This window comes from Zootoca vivipara, chromosome 10 (genome assembly GCF_963506605.1).
Source record: "Zootoca vivipara chromosome 10, rZooViv1.1, whole genome shotgun sequence".
Taxonomy (NCBI): domain Eukaryota; kingdom Metazoa; phylum Chordata; class Lepidosauria; order Squamata; family Lacertidae; genus Zootoca; species Zootoca vivipara.
The window spans coordinates 31,073,186-31,098,522 of record NC_083285.1 but is presented as its reverse complement, the minus strand read 5'-3'; the positions used below and the strand labels follow the sequence as shown (position 1 = coordinate 31,098,522).

At 39.5% G+C, this 25,337-nt stretch overlaps 1 protein-coding gene across 8 annotated transcripts in view; it reads right to left on the bottom strand.

The window, feature by feature from the left end:
• The window catches only part of NAV3 (neuron navigator 3), a 463,204-nt gene that overhangs the window by 142,145 nt on the left and 295,722 nt on the right, over window positions 1-25,337 (bottom strand). For 6 of the 8 annotated variants that reach the window (XM_035127692.2, XM_035127685.2, XM_035127687.2 and 3 more), the window contains 3 exons: window positions 16,221-16,404; window positions 4,963-5,031; window positions 473-612 (listed from right to left, as the gene is read on the bottom strand). In XM_035127692.2, the coding sequence (XP_034983583.2) occupies window positions 473-612; window positions 4,963-5,031; window positions 16,221-16,404 (393 nt within the window). The remainder of the gene's footprint in view (window positions 1-472; window positions 613-4,962; window positions 5,032-16,220; window positions 16,405-25,337) is intronic. The other 2 variants (XM_035127690.2, XM_060279677.1) reach the window with 1 other exon arrangement.

The following is a 25,337-nucleotide window of genomic DNA, read 5'->3' as shown; positions in this document are numbered from 1 at the left end:
CTGCTCCACATTACTTTATTTATATGAAAGAATGATATTCTCAAAAGGAGAAGGTATATAATTTACCACAAGTGGGGAAGAGATGCTACCGATAAAGTATCATCCTTGATACAGGATGCTTTAAGACTACATTCAACACTGAGCCATCACCGAGGGTCAGATTTTATCTTTTTTTATTATTAAAGATTTTCTTGTGTCAGATTTTATGAAGTTTCCACTGCTTAGGATTGAAATCTACCCCCAAAAAAACAGCTGCTGAAAATTTATATATATCCAACTGCAGCTCAAAACATTAAGACATCTTTTGCCAGAAACAGAAGGATTCTCAGAGCCCTATTGAATACTCAACAATTATATTCTACTTATACCTCAAAATTAGTATTTTAAACATTTCATCTTTTTTTTCCTGACTTGTGTAGAACCTTTGCAGATTTGTATGCTCAGTAAGCCTGGAATCCATTCAAACACTTACCTTTTTCATTTCCATTTGCATATTGTGGAGGCTTGTTTTTGTCAATGCTATTAAAGCTCTGACTTCTCCGATTTAAATTTGAGGCTCCCTGGACTTTGGTACTGCTGCCTGCAGCTGGCACCCTTGAGGGTCCGGGAAGCCTAGAATAGCACAGTCAGAAATGAATTTCTTGCAAGTGCATATGAGACAGTTAACTTTTCAGTTGCAGTATAAATTCACAGAGCTGATCAACAATGGTTTTAAGGAAGGTAAAGACAAGGAACAACAACATAATTAATGGTTAGTTAGACTATGGACAAAAGGACCACCTTAAATGGTACAAAAGAGGGAAAATATGATATACACAGTCAGAGACAAACATATAAGGATCCTTTGCATTTTCCATTTACAGTACACTGCAAAAAAGATTCACCCATGATTTTCCAGGAGCCATACAACCGTTTTATTCAAATAGTTCAGTTCCATATATTTCTAAGATAAATATAACAAAGCTAAAACAACCCATGGAATACAGTCTAGTGGAAATATATACTCTAGACACGGTTTTGTAAATAAGCACTGTGCTCCACAATGAGTGCTTTATTTCTTCTTTTGTTCCAGAAACTCAGATATCTGCAGAAGGCATTAGATGGTAAGATGAGAAATTCAACATTTTTTATTGCTCACATCTTCATTACTTCAAATGAAAACTCTTCATTTAAAGAGATCTGCTCAGGCTACATATTTCACTTGTTGGTATTTGCTGCCACCATCTGAAATATCCTGGGTATCAGAGTTAACAATAAAGATGCCACTGCCTGCAATAAGTACAGACCCACATTGTAATTATTCTGATTTGATTGTCTGGTGTGGAGATTAAGCAGTGTTGAGTTGCCTTAAAAGCTGCCGATAAAAATAAATTGCTCTAGTTCAATGCACACAATTGGTACCTCAACAGACTTAAGGACAGGTTAAATCAGGATTGTGAACGTTACCTAGAAGCAGGTGTTACTAGTTTAGGATATTTCAAACATTTGCATTGTGAAATGCTAATAGCTGCCACAGGGGGAGAAAAGAGAGAAAATGGTAGAAGAAAATGAAAGGGCTTTGCTTACTATACTGGCACATCAAGACAGCATATTTCAATATGAAACTGCAGTTGTTTAACAACTATCTATCTAAGCAGGTCACCACTTTGTGAAGTAGGCAACTGGAAAATTGTGGTGTTAGATGTCTAATAATTCATGTTACTTTTTAGTTTATTCTGGCTGTTGGCCTGTTCCTTTGGAGTCTGCACTTAGCAGATCTAAGCATACAAAACTTTTATCATGGTGTATAAAATCCAGATAAGACTGGGGCACTGTTAGTGAGCGGTTCCCTAGACCTCTGAGGGCACCAGTGCGTAACTTAGGGGTACTTCTGGATCCTTTGCTGTCAACTTTAACTGGTGTCCCAGCTGTGCCCCTATCTGGACGGGGATAGCCTAACGCCTGTTGTCTATGCTCACGTAACCGCTAGGTTGGATTACTGCAACACCTTAAATGCAGGGCTTTATTTCAGCTGGAAGTCAGTGGAACTCAGTTCCAGCACCTCTCAGGTGGGTGCCATTGCCATTATAAAAGAACAAGGGAGGCATTCATGGTGAGTTCTGGCACCTCTTTTTCTAGAAAACTAGCACTGGATATGAAGGGCTACCTCCAAAAATGGTTTGCAAACTTCAACTGGTGCATAAGTTGGCAGTGAAATTACTCATCGAGACAAGACAGTTTGATTAAATTACACTGATCCTGGCCCAACTGCAGTGGCTGCCAGTGAGTTTTGGGGCCCAATTCAAAGTGCTGCTTTTGACCAATGAAGCCTCCATGGCTCAGGACTGAAATATCTCAAGGACCGCCTGTCCCCATATGGCTCACCTCAACCCAGACCCTGCAATAATCATTTGAAGCCCTTCAACATGTGCCTCCTCCATGAGGGGTTTGGAGGGTGGCAACACCAGAACAAGCATTTTCTGTGCCCCCCCCCCTTTTGGAATGGTGTCCCCAGGAAGGCTCACTTTAGACACCAGGCAAAAACGTTTCTCTAGAACCAGACCTTTGGCTGATTAACATTCTATGGCCTTTTAAATGTGTTTGTGGGAGGGATGTTATTGGCTTGTTTATGTTTTATTGTGTATTTTGGGATCTCATTTTATATTTTTATGTTGTGAACCACTCTGTGATCGTCAGATGAAGGGGGTATACAAATTCAATTAACAACAACAACAACAAATCTATGGCCACTGATTCAGTCAATTTACAAACATACAAAAAATCATAGTAAAATTCAGTTGCTTGTATTAATAACCATATTTCTCAGGTACTTCCCTCCCTATATTCCAGTTAAGAAAATGAGGTGGGAAGCAGCCCAAAAGGACCTTTGTATTACTTGAAAACAGATCTCAAGGCTATTGTAACACACACACACCACGCACACCACACACACAATACAAACTTTCCTCACATACCTATTCATTCCACTTCCAGCCATTCTCCCACAGAATCATTTAAGCAACAAAGGAAATGCAAAGTATAAAGCAACAGGTAATTCACAAGGAACATACTTCTAGTCAAAAATGTACAAACACTGTTATAAATTTATAGCATTAGACAAGAAACAGTTGTTAGAGCCCAGACATGATGAATTGTGAAGGAGACAAGAGAGCCTACAATAAATGCGGACTGAAAACCTATGACCACAGGTGCACAGCAACTGTGCTTTGGTATAGCTCATTCCAGGCTATCACCAGCAGTTCAGCTTACAATAGGAAACTGATGCCATACATTGGATTACACAGCTGATAGTTCATTGTCAGCAATGAACTGCACAGCAAATAATGTGAACAGTTTCTTTTTTTTTTTACTACACATAATCAACACGGACTGAACGAAACAAGAGGAGCTAGGAGTCCTTCTTTAGGAAGTAAATGCACAGATTTTAGTGTTTATAACAGAGAAGTCACAATCAATGGCAGAGATAGAACAGGCAATCAACATGCAAGCCATCTAAGACTAAGATTTTGTTTCATTTAAAGACAATTCATTGTTTCAATCCATTTAATTCCCAGCTCCACACAAACAAAAGTTGTCCCTAACAGTAGAAATTTCACACAATACTTTATTAAATACATTTCAGGCTGAAGCAGAGCTAATTCTTATACCCAAGTGATTTTTAAACTATTTTCATAGGAAGCTGTCAGACCTTTTAATTCAGTATCATCTACACTGGCTAGCAATGGCTGAGAGCCCTGCCTGGAAACTCTTTGTGCTTTTACCACTGTGTTACAGCCCTTCCTGTCAGGGCTCCCTCAATGAAAAGACTGATAAAGGCATTAATTGACTGATACTCATTAATTGCTTTTTCTGGTCTTACTATATTACCCTTGCAGTGTCCAGGCTGCATGTGATATCCACATTCTAGGCTTCAACTTACATAAAATGAGCAGCAGACCCAAAAGTCTACACTAGCAATGAGGAATATAGGCAAGAATGGTCTGCAATAGACAGATTCTGACAATAACTTATGGGATGTTTTAAGTGGCAGTCTAATCAATGCAATAAAGAAGGGATCCAAAAGGTGAAGTTTGAGCATTATTGTTCTAATCCTTTCCCACACCAACAACCCTCCTGAACATGCTTCCATTTTAAAAATTTACAGTTGTTTTCCACCAAGATAAACAGTATCATATAGTTCATCTTCTCCTCTATTGAGCTGGGCCAATAAACTGAAAAATTGATTATCAGAATTTATTTTTACTTGTAAACCAAATTATGGGAGAAGACAGACATAACGTGAATACAGAGCTTGCAGTGGTGCTGTGATGTCACAACTGAGCCAATATATGTCCTTGACTACTACACCCCTCTTTTGATCATTCACTCGCTGCTAGCCTTCTTTAGCCAATTAAAAGCAACAAAGCTTTATTTCACCAAGTACCTGAAATGGGATGCTTCCCAGCTCAGGCACCCAAGTGCAGGATAGGTTGTTAATTTTTTTCCAGACAGGTAGAGGAGGCACAGCAGAAGTTGGCAAAGAGTAAGGGGCAATGTGGGTAGGAATGACAGTGCTGGTTTCATTGTATGATTCTCCATCAACAGTTCAGATGCAAAGTTTCCCCTGTGGCAGAGCTAAATAATATGCTTCAAGTCTGTCTCTAGTCTGTGTGTTGAGCAAGAAGCATAAGAGCACTAAAATCCCTCTAGAAACTTGACAGCTCATTTAAATCAATTATTTTACATGCAGTATGCTAAGTTGCAACACAGAGATATCCCTACAAGCTATTATACAAAGCTGTTATTTTCGCAGTCTTGGGCAAGGCTTTTCCACTGGCCAACTAAAAATTATGCAAAGCTTGCATTTAAAAGATATGGTGATAAAGAGTTGAATGTCTACTGTGGTTTAAAGAATAAAATGCCAGTGGGCAGTGACTCCATTAAGTATCACTAGCAAGCAATAAATTATAGATGTTAACTGACCTAGAAGGCTTTTTTTGACTGGTTGCAATTCCACTGTGATTAGACTGAGTTGCATATCTGGCTGTCAGACTGTATGAGAAGAAACAGAGAAATTGAATTAACGGATTTTTTTTTAATATGCATAAAAAGCAAAAACTTACCACCAAATGATGACTTAATGTTATGCAAATAGAACATGGATAGAAAACAAATCAATCAAAGAATGCATTAAATGTAATGATTATACCATGAGTTTTCAAAGTACTGACTATGTTGTAATGCAAGGCATTGTAAACTGTCCCATCCACACAGTTTCCCAGAGTGGTAAAACCTATGGGAGTAAGACGTGGGAAAGGAATTGGAATGGGCAGACTGGTGCAATGTGTGTAAGAAACCTCTATTATCTGTATTGCCTAAGACTAAAGAAAGAACATTTAAGATCTTACACAGGTGGTACTTGACACCCCAGAGGTGCAACAGAAACGGTTCTCTATTTTCACCACTCTGTTGAAGGAAATGGGGCTCATTGCTGAGCAAACTCAGAGCTTATTGCAGATACAAATACTGGCTCTGAACTTTGCAGTAGATGCCATATAATTTTATCTAAGCATCCACTTTCAATGCTAATTGAGGGTATCATCTTTGCTGAAGAAAGCCATTATTTATTGGGATGGGAAACTTGTGGCTTCCAGATGTTGTTGGACTCCAACCTCAATCAGCTCCAACCAGCAGGGCCAGTAGTTATGGATGGTGGGGGCTTTAATCCAGCAACATCTGGCGGGCTGCAGTTTGCCCATTCCTGCTTTACAAGGACACCCAAAAGTATTAATGGGGACCATGTGTCATGTGTTACCGTCAAACTTCATTAAAAAGCACGTTAAAGATTTTATACAGCGTTTTAGGGCTCTTTTGCTAAAATCAACTTTTTTGTGAGAAGAACTAACCAGAACGACAGAGCAGAATGACATTGTGTAGCAGACAAATCTACTTTCTCATTTTATTATGACACATTCGTCCCACTGTTATTGTCCAATACTACTGACTGGGGAACATGGATACAATGACTATGTGTTCTGTAAGCACAGCCTATGCTAGAAACATGCATAGCAATGACAAAATGAAAATCAAAGGAAGGTGCTGGTGTTAGCAAAGAACATAGCGTGGTTAATTCTAAGAGGTGATGATACTGACAAGTGATGTGATGTGATTTGGCCAGGAATATATGACAAGGGATGCAACTAGACCACTTATAACTTTGTGAAACTGTTGCTGGACTGTATCACTTATTACAGCTGGGAATCACAAGACTGAATCCTTCATGCAGCCACCCCTTGCTGCCCCCAAAAGAGATGGAAAGTTAGGTGCCTGACTTTTCCCGCCACTCAAGTGAGAGCTTTCAGGAACACACAATCAGGAGGGAATGCAGAATGGGAAGAACACAATAAGGTGGTGCTGAGCTGGGCTTCATCTAGATTGTCCTAGCACTGCACATCTAGTATTAACAGCATCACTGCTGCAATCCAGGGATTTGGAACCAAGTTCATGTTAGGATCCCTTACTCTCGAGTAGGACCCATATACTGATTAGTGACGCTGTTGAAACTCAGCACTTGTCCATTTGGAAGTCAAATCTAGTAGGTCCGTAATTCCTGGATGTAACGTAATTCCAATGAACTTTAACATTTTCATATTTCAAGCTAAATTTGGTTACAAGTTAGTTTGTATTTTCCGTGCCTATGCAGTTGGAGAGAAAAGTACTGTAGTGAACTTACAGTGATATGGGGTGATTTGAGGGCTTTAAAACCATTTATTTTTTATTTTAGCTTCCTTGCCAATAAAGATTAGAACTTGAACTTCCTTGAATGTCAAAGTATCTCTGGCAGACTAGGAAGTCAGTAGTTCTTTACTTCTTGCCAGTAGTGGCTGGCGAGGCACTGTGGGTAGGACAGTTTTGTTGACTTCACTTCCCACTCTGACACCCCTGCCACTACACTTGCACTGTGCTGAACTCTCTATCTAATAGTCATCATCTATGGTCTTCCCATCCCCTTCTCAGTAACTGGCCTCAACATGCAGCATTGGGAAGCCAGATCAGCAAACCATTTCACCCTGCTGACTGCTACTGGTTCTTGCCATGCACTTTCAAAGCAGGGCTAGAAATGCCCCTGGAAATAGATCTATGAGATCAAATTGCATTATTTATTTTTCAGGGAGCATGCAGAGGGAAAAAAAAGAAAACTGTCCACATGGACCCATGGAGGCAACTATTTTACACACACAGCCCAATTAAGCACCAGGAAATAAATGTTACATTATGACGTAAGTGCCATTTCTGGGGACATTTCTGGGCCTACTTTTAAACTTTGTGCTCCCTAGTCTCTTAAAGAAGTTAAATAAAATGGTTTAAAAGCACTCAGACCGCCCCACACTACTGCGAGTTTAAATTTGAAGATACTTCAACATTTTGAACTGTCAAAAGAACTTTTGGCAAAGTTTGTAATGTTGGATTTGTTACTTGGCAAGAAAATTACCCTTTTTGATTAAGCAAGTTCACCCATCACACTAATAGTGAGGGGTGAACTCTGGAAACTGTCAGAGAAACAGAAATCAATGGGCATGGTCAAAGTTTTGTCTGGACTTTGTTCATTTTCCCCAAGCGGAGTCACAGCAGCAGCATGAGATGGAAATATGGAGTGGAGGTAAGGGGTGAATAGGAGAGGCAAGGCTGACAACTTGAAACAGCATTCAGTTTGGGGGCTATGCTTGCCTGCTGGAAAAGTGAAACAAGTAAAAAGGGCTGGAATTTTGGTGTAAACCAGATCACTTGAGATTATGAATATAAAAATGGTGACTATTAGTTTCTATGTGATAGGCTGGCATTATTCCCCAATCTCTTCCTGGAAGCAAAAATGGTTCTATGTGGAAAATGGAAAAAGTACTTTGAATGACTCACAAAGGCAGCTAGCTACTCACCGAAAAGTGACTTAAGGGAGAAAAAGTCTAGATTGCAGTGCAATAGACTACTCATTTCATCAACAGACACCACTAAACTCATGTCATCAAGAATCATAAGGGAAGAATACTAGCCTGTGGTGAATACTAAAGCTAATAGTGAAGCCTGTGATTTATTCTTGAAGCCTTGGGTAATAAAGCAAATAGTATAGTCCTTTATTGGATTAAAAACAGGTTGCAAAGCAAAGCAGATATGCCAATGATCTGAAAAGTCAAACATGCTGTTAATTGTAGGAGAAATTTTGTCTTATATGGCAAGAAAATCCCCAAACTAACCATAAAGCTAAAAAAAAACTTAAGCATACATTTTTCTCTTTTAATTTCCAACACTTTTAATGAGATCTCACATGCATAGCTTATATAAAAGTGATAGAATATGAAAATATTATGCACTGTAAAAACTACACCAACCTAGATATGGTTATGTCACAAAGGAATATATGGCAGGAGACAGTATTCAAAACAAAATAATAAGAACGTATACCATTACCAGATCTGCATGTGAACTTGTAGCTTACATTCATGTTCACAGAACAATTACACTGGAGAGAACTGAGTGCCACAGAGGTTATCACAAGAAACAGGAATGCTTTAGAAATGCCAACATTGTCTTGCTTACTTGGCAAAATTATCAAGAGCTAAAATGCACAAACTGGTGGACACAGAGTAAAATTGCTTTGCTTATCTTGCACATGACAGTTGTTGATCTCAACACAGTCCAGCATTCACGGCAACCAACCAAATGCCTAGCCAAGACATGAGGAAAAGTGCCCTCTGTTACAAGGCCATTACTTTACCTAGCTCCGTAATGTCTACACAACTGCTTGGCAGTGGCTCTTCAGGGTTTCAAATAGTCATCTCTTCCTAGCCCCTGCCTAGGGAAGCCAGGAATTGGCTACAGCCTCTGTCCTGCTGGACAGAGTCCCTTCCGGCATAGCAGCAGGGGAGATTGTGGGCAACCAAGAGCCCTTCATGCGCTGGGGGGATGACTGCCATCCCCCTTGCCATTGGCTGTGCCCCAGGCGCGGCGCTCCTCGGTGTGACCAATCTGGACGTCCTGGGGGGGGGGGCGTAGCTCACTTATTTAAGTGAGTGCGCGGCCGGGGCTCAGTCTCTTGCTTCCTGCCCCCAGCCGCGCCGGTTTCTCCTGCCCACCCACCCTTTAGGCAGGGCTTTCCTCTTGACATTGCTACGGACCTCGGTTGGTCGCCATTGAGGGGCCTGGTAGGAATTTCCCCACTTGGCAAATTGGCTCTGGCCTGGTGGTTTTCGCCTACCTCGTAGCAACTCGTCACAACTTTGGTTCTGGCGGTTAGGCATTGGATTATCTCCGAAAGGTTACCAGTGGGGGGGAGGTTTATGCCATCACCTCCCCCAAAATGCTGAAGGGTACTCCATTAAGGCGTCCAGGGCGTGGCCATGTCCGAAGCCGTGGTAGGTGAGGACCTAAGGCATGGCCCCTATCAGTTTCTAGTTGATCCGCATCACAGGGCTCACCCAACAGTGGTTAACCCTTCCCAGACTGCCAGCACATCGGGCTGGAGTCGGATATAGTTGGTTAGATCCAATGCCTAAGCCAATACCTCTCTTCATCCATAACCAATAAAGTTGTGGCCTTTTTTATGCCCATTAACCTTATTCACCGTGTCCTGTGTCTTTATTACTTCAGGAGGGATCGGGGTATCACCACGCAAATTTGTCTACAAGTAACAGCATCCAAACAGTCAAGTTTGTAACAGTATTTATGCACCCAGTCATAATTGTAATCCTAGTTGTTATTTTGTTTATTTAACATGTGCATGTTGAGGTAGAGGAACCTGTGCCCCCATCCAAAAAATGTAAAGGTTCCAGGCTTTCATCAATCCCAGCTAGCATTGACAACTGTTGTGGATAATGGGGATGTAGTCTATCAACATCTGGTTGGGTTTCCTACTGCATTTGACTCCTTCCTTAAAGACACAGTCATTACAACATCAGAACTGGTCAGAACCAGTCAGTACAATGTACTTGAAGATGTTATACATATTGGACAAAGTCCACCACAAAAGGCTCCTAGGGAAACTCATGGGATAGAATTAAAATGGATTATCCTATTGACTGAGAACTTAAAAGTTATTAACCAAAATTAGGAAACAAAGAGTAGGCAGGGGGGACCCAGCACCCTTAATTTTTGACCTCTATCCATGCTGGCTGAGGCTGATGGGAGCTAGATTCCAACATCTGAAGAGCCACAGGTAGCCCACCCATGATAAAAGCAATTCACTCAATGGACCTAATCTATAAATACAGAAATTTGTTATTTCCTTTTACTATCCAGCAGGTGAGGTGGTAGATGTGCTGAATCACTGTGATAATGGGCTGGATCAGGATCAATTCAATCAGTCCATCAAAAAAAAAAAAAGCTCATACCAGACGAATCAGATGTACTGGTAGTTCCCCCCAATACAAACAGCATGCAGGAAATAAAAAACGAACATTAGCTATGGCTCATGACGTGTCTGGAGAAAGCTTGGATATACAGTGGTACCTCGGTTTATGAACACAATTGGTTCCGGAAGTCTGTTCATAAATTGAAGCATTCATAAACTGAAGTGAACTTTCCCATTGAAAGTAATGGAAAGTGGATTAATCCATTCCAGACGGGTCCGCGGAGTACTCAACCTGAAGCGTACTTAACCCAAAGCATGGGTGTAATTGGTTCCGGAAGTCTGTTCATAAACTGAAGCGTTCATAAACTGAAGCAAACTTTCCCATTGAAAGTAATGGAAAGTGAATTAATCCGTTCCAGATGGGTCCGCGGCGTTCGTAAACCGAAAATTCGTAAACCGAGATGTTCATAAACAGAGGTTCCACTGTACTGTAAACCAAACTATGGCTTGGCTCTGAAAAGAGCAGCAGCAGGAAGACCAAGGAAGGGGCAAACAACTGTGATTTTTGCTCCATGCAGTTGTATGTTTGCTCATTTACACGTAGTCATGGTTTGTCCTAGTGTTACATGTGAACCAGGCTGTTGAATACCTTCAAAAAAACTCACAAGAACTGCTAGTCCAGTGAAAGTCATTACTCCCTTTGCTTTTTCTGTGAAAGAGCAAAGTAAAACATTACCCACAGAAAACCAGCCATAGTGAAAAATGGCCTTAAGTACCAACCAGCCAAATATATTTTCTTTTCTAAAGTAACACAGAGTGAACTTTAATGAATTAAGCAAATCCATCTGGCTGTCAAGCTGCGACCACTATTTCTATATGTGATAATGTTGGTTTGTCTGCATTTAGGAATTTTGCTGACAGCTTCTTGAAATCAGTTACCAACTAATCCACAAGTGGGACAGAACTTTCATCTACATGTGTTTTCCCTTAGCATCTGGGTGGCTGAAAGATCATTACCATGGCAAGCTTAGATATATGCTGCAATGATGAAACACACTAGCAAAATATGTCATAAAATATAATATAATCATTGTTGCCATGCATTTCTGCTGACAGATATGAATAAGGCCATCAGCGCTGTGACCTTTGTGTATGTGTAAAATGAACGAAAATGAATCCGTGACTAACTCGCAAGTGAAATGTAGAAAAAGAGAATTCAGCAGAACTGTTCACTATAACTATTTTCATTCCTTTCTCAGAAACAAAGGCTTATTGATGGCCAAAATGTCTCTCTTGTAAAACATCTGTAAGGGGAAGACAGTATAGAGAACCTCCCCCTTGCATCAGGAGTAGCTCCTCCCCAAGCAGCGATGGAAGCGTGGGCTCTGAAGGGGCTAGTCAGGAAGCGGAGGGAGAGTGCCCGGGCTCTGACAGCATGGGAGAGCCCCGGCTACACAGGAGGGAAGAGAGAGAGATGGAAGGGGGGGAGGGAAAGCACGGAGCGTAGACCCTTTCCACCAGTTCCGGAATTACGGAGGAGGAAAAAGGGGAGGAGATTCACTGTCCCGAGACTCTTATGTTGGGAGAAGTCACGCCGGGGGGCAGTGCCGGATTCTGGATCAGAATGAGCAGACATGTTTCCAACACCCCGTTTCACTGTAAATAGAGTGCACCAATAAAGAATGTTAAAAGACAAGCCGGTGGAGAGTCGTTACTCTGGAGTAGTTGCAACAACCCCTGACAACATCCTTTCCTTTCATATTTATCTTGATGGATTTTGGGCAGTCAACATTATATCCTCCAGATGTTGCTAAACTACAACTCCTATCATCCCTGACTCTCTGGCATCCTTTGCAGTCTAGGGAAGGCGGGAGTTGTACTGCAACAACTCCTTGACAACCACAGCAATATTAACAGCCTGGATATAAAGAAGGTTCCTCACTGGAAAGATACAAAGCTACTCAGATTCAGATTGTGCTTCGAGCCCCAAAACACCCTTCCCAATGTAAATAAAAACAAAGTGACAAAGAATTAAATTTAAATGTTTTGGGGCATAATTTTGGCCCCAACTTTATTAAAATACACCAAGTGTGAGTGGTATTGGGTTAGGCATTGGTATTCAGCTCTATCTGGCCCCTGACCCAAAGCAGGGAGCCAGAAAAGGTAAACATCCAACAGAGGGAGCTCCATCAATGTGTATTGACTGGGCATCACCCCTGGGGTCCCCAGGTTCTAATATGGCCCTCACTCCTCGGATAACCCAGAACCTGGATTCCTTTAATGGAATACCTTCTAAAATTGGAGGGGCAGGCGATGGCCGGACCTCCCCTCCCCCCAGATTCTTTTTGACCAATGCCTAACCACCAAATCTTGTGATGATTGCTAAGGAGTAGGCAAAAACCAAGTGGCTACAGCCAATCTGCCACAATGGACAAAATTCCTACCCAGCCCCTGTTCCAAAACCGAAGTCCAAAGCAAGGCCAAAGAATTCCTAAATAATGGGCGGGCGGGCGGGCGGCAATTCGAAGCAAGATAAGATCCCCACATCGCGCTGCCGTGTATTTTAACCCCCAACCCCCAGACCTTGCCACACTGCCTATTGGCTAAAGCCATTAGCAAATATGACTCCACCGGCTGAGGGTAGGGCCAGCCCCGCGCCCAGGCCAGTTGGGGAATGACGTTCTGCGGCCAAGCACAACATGGCCCCTCTGTTAAGAGGATCCACATTATCGGTAATATGCTAACTTCCTCTCATTGCACCTTCTTTGAACATGCAAAGTGTGAATGTATTCACACATCTCTGAAGAAACATCATATGTTAGCTCTACTGGCATCTGAACAAAAATAAGCCCCTACTTTTCACATTTCACGGGGAAACTGGATAATTCATGCATCCTCTCTGTTTTACCATTCATTCCAAGTTCTCCTTTCTGCATCAGAGAAAGTGATCTTCTCCCCCAACCCACAGCCTTTGGAAAGTGCACATTCTTCTCAGTGGAGAACTTCCCATATGCTTGTCAACTTCTACAATGATCTACAGTGATCAAGGGCCAAGCAAAGGCTAATTACTCTGATTAATGTTTTTATAATCTACACTCCCTCACAGAGAAACATAACCATAGTGCCAGGTCACATTTTTACCCTATTTTATTGGACCATGAGGAATGGCTCAATAGATCTTCATATTCCAATACATCAAAATCAGTGTGAGACATCTTTTTACTGTGCACTCTTAAAGTTACAGTCATTACATTAAATGATTCTACCTGATGAAAGGTATTCAAAGTAACATAAGGAATCTCAATGTTCCTTTTTTTGGGGGGGGGTGTCAGGGAATACATCCCAAACAATGCAACTCTAATTATAATATACCAAATAACTATTTTCAGCAATATAATGTCCACTATGAATACTATACTTGCACATTCAAGCGCAAATTAAGATATGTTAGGATGACAGAAAACAATTCAATCTTTGGGAAATGATTCAGGTAATTTCTAAGCCAATCACAATTCAGCCTTGCTTATCTTCCAAACTCTCCTCTGTATCTCTTGAACCCATGCCAACTACCCTTAATCACCCCACCCTGCAATCCTTTCATCTGAGTGCTTGGAGGCGGTTGGAGGATGGATGGCGGCTAACAGATTGAGATTGAATCCTGACAAGACAGAAGTACTGTTTGTGGGGGACAGGAGGCGGGCGGGTGTGGAGGACTCTCTGGTCCTGAATGGGGTAACTGTGCCCCTGAAAGACCAGGTGCGCAGCCTGGGAGTCATTTTAGACTCACAGCTGTCCATGGAGGCACAGGTCAACTCCGTGTCCAGGGCAGCTGTTTATCAGCTCCATCTGGTACGCAGGCTGAGTCCCTACCTGCCCACTGACTGTCTCTCCAGAGTGGTGCATGCTCTAGTTATCTCTCGCTTGGACTACTGCAATGCGCTCTACGTGGGGCTACCTTTGAAGGTGACCCGGAAACTACAACTAATCCAGAATGCGGCAGCTAGACTGGTGACTGGGAGCGGCCGCCGAGATCACATAACACCGGTCCTAAAAGACCTACATTGGCTCCCAGTACGTTTCCGAGCACAATTCAAAGTGTTGGTGTTGACCTTTAAAGCCCTAAATGGCCTCGGTCCGGTATACCTGAAGGAGCGTCTCCACCCCCATCGTTCTGCCCGGACACTGAGGTCCAGCTCCGAGGGCCTTCTGGCGGTTCCCTCATTACGAGAAGCCAAGTTACAGGGAACCAGGCAGAGGGCCTTCTCGGTAGTGGCACCCACCCTGTGGAATGCCCTCCCACTAGAGGTCAAAGAGAACAATTACCAGACCTTTAGAAGGCATCTCAAGGCAGCCCTGTTTAGGGAAGCTTTTAATGTTTGATGGATTTTTGTATTTTAGAATTTCTGTTTTTTTGGAAGCCGCCCAGAGTGGCTGGGGGAACCCGGCCAGATGGGCGGGGTATAAATAATAAATTATTATTATTATTATTATTATTATTATTATTATTATTATTATTATTATTATCTTCCTTTTAAAACATGCTTACCAGCTGGGCCAGAAGTGGCAATGCTGCTCTAGGCACAGTAAAAGGGAGGAGTGTTTTTTTCCTCCCACTTGGCCCCAGCCTCTTGCAAAGGACCCATTGCCCCTTGGGAAACTACATTGACTGCCATGTAAGTACTACCCAATGTAGTTATTGCAATATTATAGTGTCATGAGCCGCAAAGCACTTTCCCTAATGATTTTAAGCTTCATTGGGAAAACAGTGCACAACAGTTGCCAACAATCCTTCTGTAGATTGCATTTCAATAGCTAAAGCAGAAAAAGGAACTATTGAAAAACACTTTTTAATTCAACTCCTTACTCTTCAAAAGCACTAAAATTAAGACGAGTGCAAAATTTACACAGAGCAACATGTTGTATTCAAATAAATATATATCACAAAATGTGCAGATTTGTTCTAACCATGAATTATATTAAAATAATAAGTGTTGTAAAGTGTATTCTTTGTTCATGCTTACCAAAGTGTAATCATCTGTGTTTTGTGTTACTATTATCTCTATTCATATCAATAGAAATCTTACAGAATGATTTAGAGAAATATGTTTCATGCTATAAATTAAATCCTGTTGATAATCCCCTGTTGATAATCCAGATTTGAGTTTTCTAGACAGCACAGTGATGTAACAGAGTACTTTACAAGCCTAGGACAGTAGACTTCCTGTTACCATTCATTATACCTTCTATGAACCATGTTCAGTAAACTAAAAGAAATGCAATTTAGGAGTGTATTGCTCCATTTACAAGAATGTAAACAAACAGTGCATATTATTCAAAAAAGTAATCTCTGTTGTGTTTGAAAAACTCGGTGCTTTCTTCCGCTCCCAGAGAAGATCATGCTCTATTATATGGTGTAGTGACAGTCCAGAGAACTTCCGTATTACACTATTAATGCCGTAGTCATGCTATTCTATGTGGTAAAAATAACTCTAGGAAGGGGAAGAATAGGCCTCATCCCCGTAATGTTTTCACAACAAACATTGCAACACACAAGAGTTAGAAGAATCCATACTCTTATTTCTTTACTATCTCATTTCACAGGTTGATCCCCTCACTGTGTAAGCTATTTGTTTATAAATTAACGAGTTTCCCCAACTCATCACGCCACGTCATTCATGCCACTGTCATTGGGAACAACAGAGAAGCTGAAGTAACTGTTTGTGCAAATGCAACCTAAGGCTGCAATGCTCACTTACTCCCCAGTCAAATTGAATTTAGGTTTAATTCCAAGTAGACAAGTATTTAGAATTGTTTCTAAACATTTTTTTCCCCCGTTCAGGAGACCTTGGAAACCATTACAACATGGAAGCACTTTAATTGCATATTTTATCTGACCTACCTGGACTGCATATCTTGCTGTGTTTTGGGCTGGCCAATATCAGCAGGAGGTGGAGAATGAGAGACGTGTTGCTGTAGCTCTACCAAAGACTGATAGTACTGTTGCTGTTGGTGTTGCTGCTGTTTATAACGAGACAAACTGAAAAACAGCCCTAAAATGGCTTTCAAATTTCCATTCCTTATTTCTGAAAAAAAATGAAGAAAATATAAGAATTAGACTTCTGCTCTGCATGCTTTGAAGTTTCCACATCCTCTTCAACAGCAGACCCACAGACAATGCATTGTAGGGAGTTACCAAAGTGCAGGCCCTCGTGTGCAAGGAGGTTAGAGGTTGCAAGTATAAACTAGTAAAGCTGAGTTCTAGAGGTGCAACTTTGTCTCTCTCCTTTTATAAATTAGCCCTTGCTACAGTAGCAGCTGCTGTTAATCTGTTTGATAATCTGAAACCCTCTTTCCCCACCTGTGCTCCCATTCCAAAATTTATGAAGATCACCAGTCCTGCTTCCTTAATAAAGGTGTGTATGAAACCACGTTATGAACCTCTTATTTTTTATGATTAATGTGTTATTAAAAGAATTTCATTTGTAAAATAAAGAAAGTGGTCAAAGAAAAAAAGGGGAAGTGGAAAAAAAGTGCAGAAAGTACAGTGTAATGCAATTAGTATAATTAGCATCTACATTTCAAGGGGTTTGCAAAAATGGATAAAAAACAGACCTACATGAAATATGCATTACAAAGCAGCTGCCTACATTTTCTTATACTGCTAAAACTGTATATATATTATAGTGTTTAAAACATTAGTGTGAATCAAACTACTGTACATGTTATACAAACACAGCAAGGTCCTGTGCCTCCTTTTTTCTTTAATGTGGGGCAGATCATCATTGGGATTGTAATGTGCAGTAAAGGGGGGGGGGTTCTCTCTTCCTCCCCTTCCCAGGCATCACCTCCCTGACCATCACTATCCTGGCAGCTACACAACTTATGAAAACAAAATCTGATTCATACCATTGGGAATTTTTTTTTCTAAGCCTCGTAGCTACACAGGGTGCTAATCTGGGGTAGGTAGGGGAGAGTAGCTCAACAGACTAGGGATAAACATCCCTCCCTACATAATGCAATCCATACAACAATTCGGCCTCCTCCACTGGCAATGAAAGTTGTTGCTGTTTATTATGGCTGCAGACCAATAAAATTACACAACTTACTAAAAAAACACGCAAATAAAACATACAGCTAGTTAAAATGAAACATACAGCTAAATAAAGGTTTAAAATGAATACATAAAAATACCTCCCCCAAACAGCCAACATACAATCTTTTTGCAAACTTCTCAGTAATGTGGCTTTCAAAATTTCCTGAAAATGTGCTTTCTAGAGGGAGAACCAGCCTCTCTCTTTACTTGTTATGCAAGTTCCTATGCAAAAGAATGTGAACAACAGACTCTATTGCTTCGGCTCCACACAAACGCCAACCATTTGTTAACTAGAATCTTGTTGAATCATCCACTTAACAGCACAGAAAGCAGCACATTAAAATGAGCAAGCATAAATGCTTTCCCATACTCAGAGACAGTTAATGTATGCAGGTATGAAGCTGACCCTTCCATAATTTGAAGTGTTGTTAAGGAGCACCAGAGAGCAAGATTCATTAGCTGCAGTTCTCAGCTAATAAGAGAAAAGCATGGCATATAGCTGCATGCTATGAATTAATGTGTAGTTGGTTACTAATTGAACACAGTATTTTATTTACTTTTATTTAATTATTGCATATCTTGCATTTCTCCCAACAGCTGAGCACAGTTGGTGCAAGTGCTTCTTTTATTTATTTATTTATTTATTTATTTATTCAAATTGTACATCACTTTAAAAACATTTCAACAATAAATCAATAGAAATAAAATACACTTATAACTATGTGTTACAAATGTCTTATCTATATATTCAAACCCTTCCCTCCCTCCTCCCCTACCCCACCCTGGACCCTCCCTCCCTTCCCCAACGACTTCTCAGCCGTAGTTGAGTTTTTTCCTATATTCTTTCCTACATAATCTCTACATACCGCTTTTCTAAATTACCAACATTTACCATTATATATACCATAACTTCTATTATTTTCATTCATTGCATATAGTAGAACTATAGTTTGTCCGAATCTTTAAATTAATTGTAGAGCTGTTAAATATCTGAAATGAGAATTGGTTTTTCAATTTTACCTTTTATATAATTTAAAAAGAGTTTCCAATTGTTATTTGATTCTTCTGGTTTAATCCCTTTAATTTGTTCATACTTTGATGCCATCTCATAATAATTATATAACTTTTGTTGCCATTCCTCTAATTCTGGGACAATTGCTGACTTCCAGTTTTTCGCGATTAATATTCTTGCAGCAGCTGTGGCGTAGCTTATACAACATCTGTCTTGTACCCTGATGTCATCTGGTATCATTCCCAACAAAAACAATTCCGGCGATTTCTTGAATGAATATTTCAGAATTTTCTTTAGTTCTCTATATATCATTTCCCAAAACACCTTGATTTTATTACACGCCCACCACATATGTATATGGGTACCTATTTCTATATTACATTTCCAGCATATATTACTAGTGCCCGGATATATTTTAGCCAATCTGGCAGGTGTTAAATGCCATCTGTTTTGCATTTTTAATAAATTTTCTTTTAAATCGTAATTTGGTGTATAATTTGCATCAATCTTCCATAACTTTTCCCACTTTTGCATTGTAATTGGATTTCCTAAATCTTGACTCCATTTAATCATGGAGTCTTTAGTTAATTCTTCTTCTGTATTCCATTTTAATATTATTTGATAAAGATTTTTCATATATTTATCCTTTCTTAACAATAATATTTCTTCCAATTTAGATACTTCTTTTTCAAAACCGGTTTTTTTATCTATCTGCAATCTTTGGTTAATTTGGAAATATTGTAACCAGGTACTTAAATGGGGTTTTATTTCGTTATATTCTTTTAATTTTAAGATTCCCTCTTTTTCTTCTAATAATAATTTATATGTCGGCCAATTATTTCCCATATTCGTCCTACGTACTGCTACAATTTCAAGAGGTGAAATCCACCAAGGTGTCTTGGGTTCAAAAAATTTTCTATACTTTAACCATATTGAATATAGAGATCTTCTAATTATGTTTAACATAAAAACATTCTTTCTTTCTATTTTTTCCCTCATTAGGTAATGATGCCATCCGAAACCAAGCCCTTGACCTTCTAGGTCCAACAAATCACTATCTTTAAGTTCCATCCATTTTTTACACCATGTTAAAGCAGCTGCATCATGGTACATTTGCAAATCAGGCTACCCATATCCTCCTCTTTCTCTATGGTCAATCAGGATCTTGTACTTTACCCTCGGCTTCTTGCCATCCCATATAAATTTAGTAATATCTCTTTTCCAATCTTTAAAAATTTTGTTCGTCCCTAATATTGGCAAATTTTGAAATAAATATACCATCTTGGAAACTACATTCATTTTTACTAGGGAAATTTTGCCCATTAATGACAGATTTAATCTCTTCCATGACTCCAAATTTTTCTTAATTTTTTTCCAGATTTCGACATAGTTCTCTTGTATCAGATCGATCCCCTTGACTGTTGTTTGTATCCCTAAATATTTTATTCTTTTAGTAATTTTTAATCCCGATTTTTCCTGGAGTTCTATTTTTTCATTTGTTTCCAAATTTTTTACAAGCATTTTGGTTTTTTCATAATTTATTTTTAGGCCCGCTACCTTTCCATATTCCTTTATTCTATCGAGTGCTCTGGGGATACAATTTACAGGGTCTTCTGTTGTTATAATTATATCGTCCGCAAAGGCTTTAGTTTTGAATTTTTTCTTACCAATTATAATTCCTTTGATGTCCTCGTCATCCCTTATGTTTCTTAACAGTATTTCCAGAGTAATTATAAACAAAATAGGAGATAAGGGGCATCCTTGCCTAGTGCCTCTATTTATTTTTATTTTCTTTGTTGTTCTTCCATTAATTACAATATGAGCGCTCTGAACTTTATAGATTGCCTTTATCGCATTTTCCAACTCATCTCCAATTTTCATCTTTGCTAATATTTTCAACATAAAGGGCCACAAGACCCTATCAAAAGCCTTCTCTGCGTCTATGGAAAGTAGAGCTGCCTTTTTGTCCCTGCGATTTTCCAGACATTCCAGGATGTTTATTACATTTCTTATATTATCACTAGCGAATCTTCCTTTGATAAACCCTACCTGGTCTTTATGTATAATGTCATCCAATATAATTCTTAATCTATTTGCCAATATTTTTGTGAAAATTTTATAATCACTATTCAATAGTGAGATCGGTCTGTAATTTCCCGGGGAGTCTGTGTCTGTTTCCGATTTAGGGATTAAAATAATTTGTGCCTCGGTCCATGATTGGGGGATTAATCCTTTTTTTAACATTAAATTCATTAACTCTTTGAGAGGATCTAATATAATTTCTTGTAATTCTTGGTAGAATTCTAGTGGTAACCCGTCAGGACCTGGTGTCTTTCCTTTTTTCATAGATTTGATTACTTCTATTATTTCAGGGGTTGTTATTTCTTTATTTATTTGTGTCAATTTTTCTGCTGGGATTTGTGGTAATTGATATTGTTTTAAGAAATTTTCAATTTCCTGTCCGGGGATAGCTTCTTCTTGATATAACTTTGCATAAAATTTTTGAAATACATCCATAATTTCTTCCGTTTTACTAACATATTTCCCATCTGATTTAATTCTGCTTATTATTTTCTCACTCTTTCTCTTTTTTATTTGCCAAACCAGTAATTTACTAGGCTTATTGGCCCACTGGAAATTTTTATATTTCCAAAATTGTATTTGATGCTCAATTTCTTGATCTATCATTTTCTCAAATTCCAATCTTAAAATTCTCAATTCCTGATCTATCTCTTTTGAATATTTCTTATATAATACTTTTTCCTTTTTCTTTATTTCTTGTATTAACATTTCTTTTTTAGCTTCTTTGGCTTTCCTCCAATTGGCATTTTTTTGTATAAAAAACCCCCGCATTACCGCTTTACCCGCGTCCCAAACGGTTCGCGGGTCAACTTCCCCGTTGTTGTTCCACACAAAATATTCTTTTAAATGTTGTTTTGCTTCCTGAACTATTTGGGTATTATTTAGAAGGAAGGTGTTTAGCCTCCATCTTTTTTCTGTTAATTCCTCTTTTAATGTTAAAACCATTGGGTTGTGATCTGATAGGGTTTGGGGTCCTATTTCTATCTTCTGGGTTTTGGTTAATAATTCCTTTGAGATCCAAATAGCGTCAATTCTGCTCGCCGTGTGGTGGCGAGCCGATATGTGTGTATATTCTTTGGTGACTGGGTTCTTATGTCTCCATACATCTATTAAATTTAAATTGTCCATTATTTGCATGAATTTTTTGGGGAGTGTCTTTATCTTTTTCCCCCCACCATCACCCTCCCTCTTTTTATCGAGTTCAGGATCAATGATTCCATTGAAATCTCCCATTATTATCAGCTTTTCTCCTATGTATTTCATTAATTGTTTCTCCAGATTTTGTAGGAACCCCTTTTTATTTCCGTTCGGGGCATAAACTCCCACCCATATCCATTGTTGTCCTTCGTGTATTGTTTTTACCATTATTATTCTACCTTCCTTATCAGACCAAATCAATTCGGGATTCCATTTTTGTTTAATATAAATTACTACTCCTCTCTTTTTTTTTTCATCAGCTGCGGTAAATTCTTTTCCCAATTTTTCATTTTTTAATACCCTCAAATGCTTTTTATTTATATGGGTTTCCTGAAGGCAAATCGCGTCCCAATTTTGTTTTTTCAACATGTGTCCCACTCTATTTCTTTTCTTCTTATTATTCAAACCATTAACATTCCAAGATATTGTTCTAAAGTTCATGTTTATTTGGCAATTCTATTAATCTGATCCAATTTCTGTTAAGGAAAAGAAAGGGAAGCTATAAAATAATAACGAAAGTAATAGAGAAAAAGAAAAGAAAAAAAAAGGAGAAAGAAGAAAGGGGGTTGGGGTAAGAGTAAGGGGAGAAAAGAAAATGAAAACAAAAAAGGAGGGGGAGGGAAGGGGGGAAAAAGAGGGGGAAAGGGGTTAAAAAAAAAAAAAAAGAAAAAAAAAAAAAAGGAAAACAGAAGAGCAAATAACTACACTAAGCAGAATCAAGGAATTCCTGGGGTATGCAGTCTTTTCTTGAGCAGTGAGTTACTTTAGGTATAATTATTAAATTTCACAATTATTACTTTTCAGTTTTACCGAGACTAGAAATTTTTGTTATTCTACTTTATCAGTCTATTTATTCATTCTTTCATTTCTCCTTCTTCTTCAGCTGCAGATGATTCTTCGTCTTCTGATTCTCCTCCTTCATGTTCCTCTCCGTTGGTCTCATCTTCTACATCCTCTGGCCTGAGAGCCTCGTCCTTTCTCTCTTTCACTTTGCCGCCTCCCAGTTCTTGTGAATATGTTCTGAAAAATCTATCTGCTGCATCGGGGTTATCGAATCTCCTCCATCTCCCTTTGAAGGAGAACGCCATCCCCTCCGGATATTCCCATTTAAAGAAGACTTTTTTAGATCTTAAAGCTTTAGCAAGGAATTGATATTTTTTCCTTTTGTGAAGCAGTCTTGGTGGGATTTCTCTTAGTATGACTATTTCAGTTCCATCCATAACTAATTTTTTCTTGCCTTTAGTTTTTAATATCTTGTTTCTCAACCACATATTGGTGAAGGTAACTAAACAGTCACATGGCCAATTATTTGCCTTTGCTTCTTTGGAATTCGTCCTGAAAGCTTCTTCTATACGTGTTTCTATGTCCAATTCTTCTAGATCTAACCATTTTGCCAGAGCTGTTGTCAGTCTTTTCACAATGTCTTCATTTGTTAACTCTGGGATATTCCTAAATCTCAAGGTCTTCTCTCTCATTTTCATTTGTTGCATCGCGAGGGCATCCTGTGCGGCTTCTAGGGCGGTCTTCTGTTCTTCCATATCTTTTTTCATCTTTTCCCACTCCTTCTTTCCTTCTCTTCTTTCCTTAGCAAGGTTTTTCATTGAATTCTCTAGTGACTGGATCTTTTCTTGTGCTTCCTGTGCCATGGTGGTCGCTTTGCTTGAGTTCTCCACAGCTGTATTTATATGGTCTTTTATTTCTTGATTGTCTTTTTCATTAGATTCTATTTTTTCCTCCACTTTTTCCATTTTATCTTCCAAGCTTTTCACCCTATCGCTCATTTCCTTCTTTATTTCATTCATTTCTTTCTTTATTTCTGTAAGATCTTGTTTGACTTCTCCAATGTCACTTTTGAGGCTCAAAATTAGGTCTTTAAGATCCAGTTCATGTTCTGCCATTGATGTCCTTCTTTGACTTGCAGCACCTGCATTTACTTTTTTGTTTTTTTCGATTTTACTTGGTTGCCTTGCAGTATTTTCCTTCTCCATGTGGTGTCACTCTGGCTCTTTTTATCTTTTTCAGCTGTTATTTGGTATTCCTTCCACTGGATGTCACTTTATTATTTTATAATTGCAGTTTTCTAGTCTTTAACAAGTCCTCCTTAAATCTTTCATTCACTGCCACGTCACTTTTGTCTTCCCTAGTTCCTTGTCTGCTTAGTCATGGTTTCTAAAACTTCGTCACCATTTTATTTCACTTGAATTTAGCTTTCTCAAGTCCTTTAATTCTTTAAAAATAACGTTATTTCTGCCAATTTTCCCAGCGAAGAAATGTGTAAATCCACGTTCTCTCTCAAACAGATATACAATATCCCTTTAAAAAACCCCTCTCAGCTCTGCAATGTTTGTATGTACGGATACTTTATTTCAAAAACTCAGCCGGCTCCTTTATACTTGTTATTTTTGTTTCCCTCACTTAAACTTTTTCTTGCCTTTCCCCTGTCAGCGTCTCTTGCAATATGCTGTAGTTCGTGCCGCTCTTTCCCGTCCCCCACCACTTGCTCTTTAACTGGTCTTATTGTCCACTTCGTGGGGGGAGGATGTGTTTTAAAAATCTTCCGTTCGTTATTCTTTTTCTAAGTTATCCACACGCCCGGAGAGTCTTTAAAGGGGTTAGATTTAAAGGAGTTTTACCGTTCGTGATCGCGCTGGGTTGCGGCTGCTTCGCTGGTCTCGGTTGAGCTGTTCTCCGTCGCAGCGCCCAGTCTCTCCCCCTCCTTCGGCGTTTGCGAGGGTTTCCGGGAGATCCTTTGGGGAGCCGCCGACGCCTCAGCTAAAAATCACCTTCTTAGCCTTTTTTGGGGGGGTCGCTTAGCCTTGCGAACCCCCTCTTAACCAGCAATTTGCTTGGGAAGCAGAGCTCCCCTTTTTTTCGCCCGTGCGCGGTCCGCGGTCAAAACCGGAAGTCGCAAGTGCTTCTTAATCAACACACAGAGCTGCACAAGACACACTCAGGATCACACACAAACATCAGCAACAGACTCTTAGTGTAGGCAACACAATTGGGAATTATCTACAGAGCTAAGAAACAAAAGCAGATCATACATCAATTATGCAGTGTCACATCCTTCTTCACTACCATGCTGTCAAATAGTGCAATGGTTTCTTCTTCTGCCTTTTCAGTAAACTGCCTCATTCCAGCTAGCAGGTACCCAGCCTAGCTGTGTCTAGATGTGACATCTGTCACAAAAGCAGTAATACTTTGAATTGGTTACCTCTGAAGGGAAATGGTATGGCGTTCCACTTTGTTCCTCTCTCCCTAACAAACAGCTGGTTGTTGTGATCACCAATATTCTGATAAGGCTTTATATGCACAGGTCTGGCTGCAAGCTACATAAATATATATATAGCAGAGAATGTGCTTGAAAAATTATGCCTACCGGTAGGTCTTCAAGGCAGCATAAGCAAGGGAAAAAATGCCTAGTATAATACTATCCTGTAACCTCTGCTTCATTCATGGCCTTCAGCGTTATAAAGTAACAAGGGACTCGGAGAAGCCAATAAGGCAAGACTATTGCAAACCAGTTTCTGTTCTCTGTTGCCGAAATAGGAATCTGGATTGTGGCTTATTTATTTTTTTGGAAATGGATGGAAAACATTTAACACACACACACACTTCACTTACAATAAAGG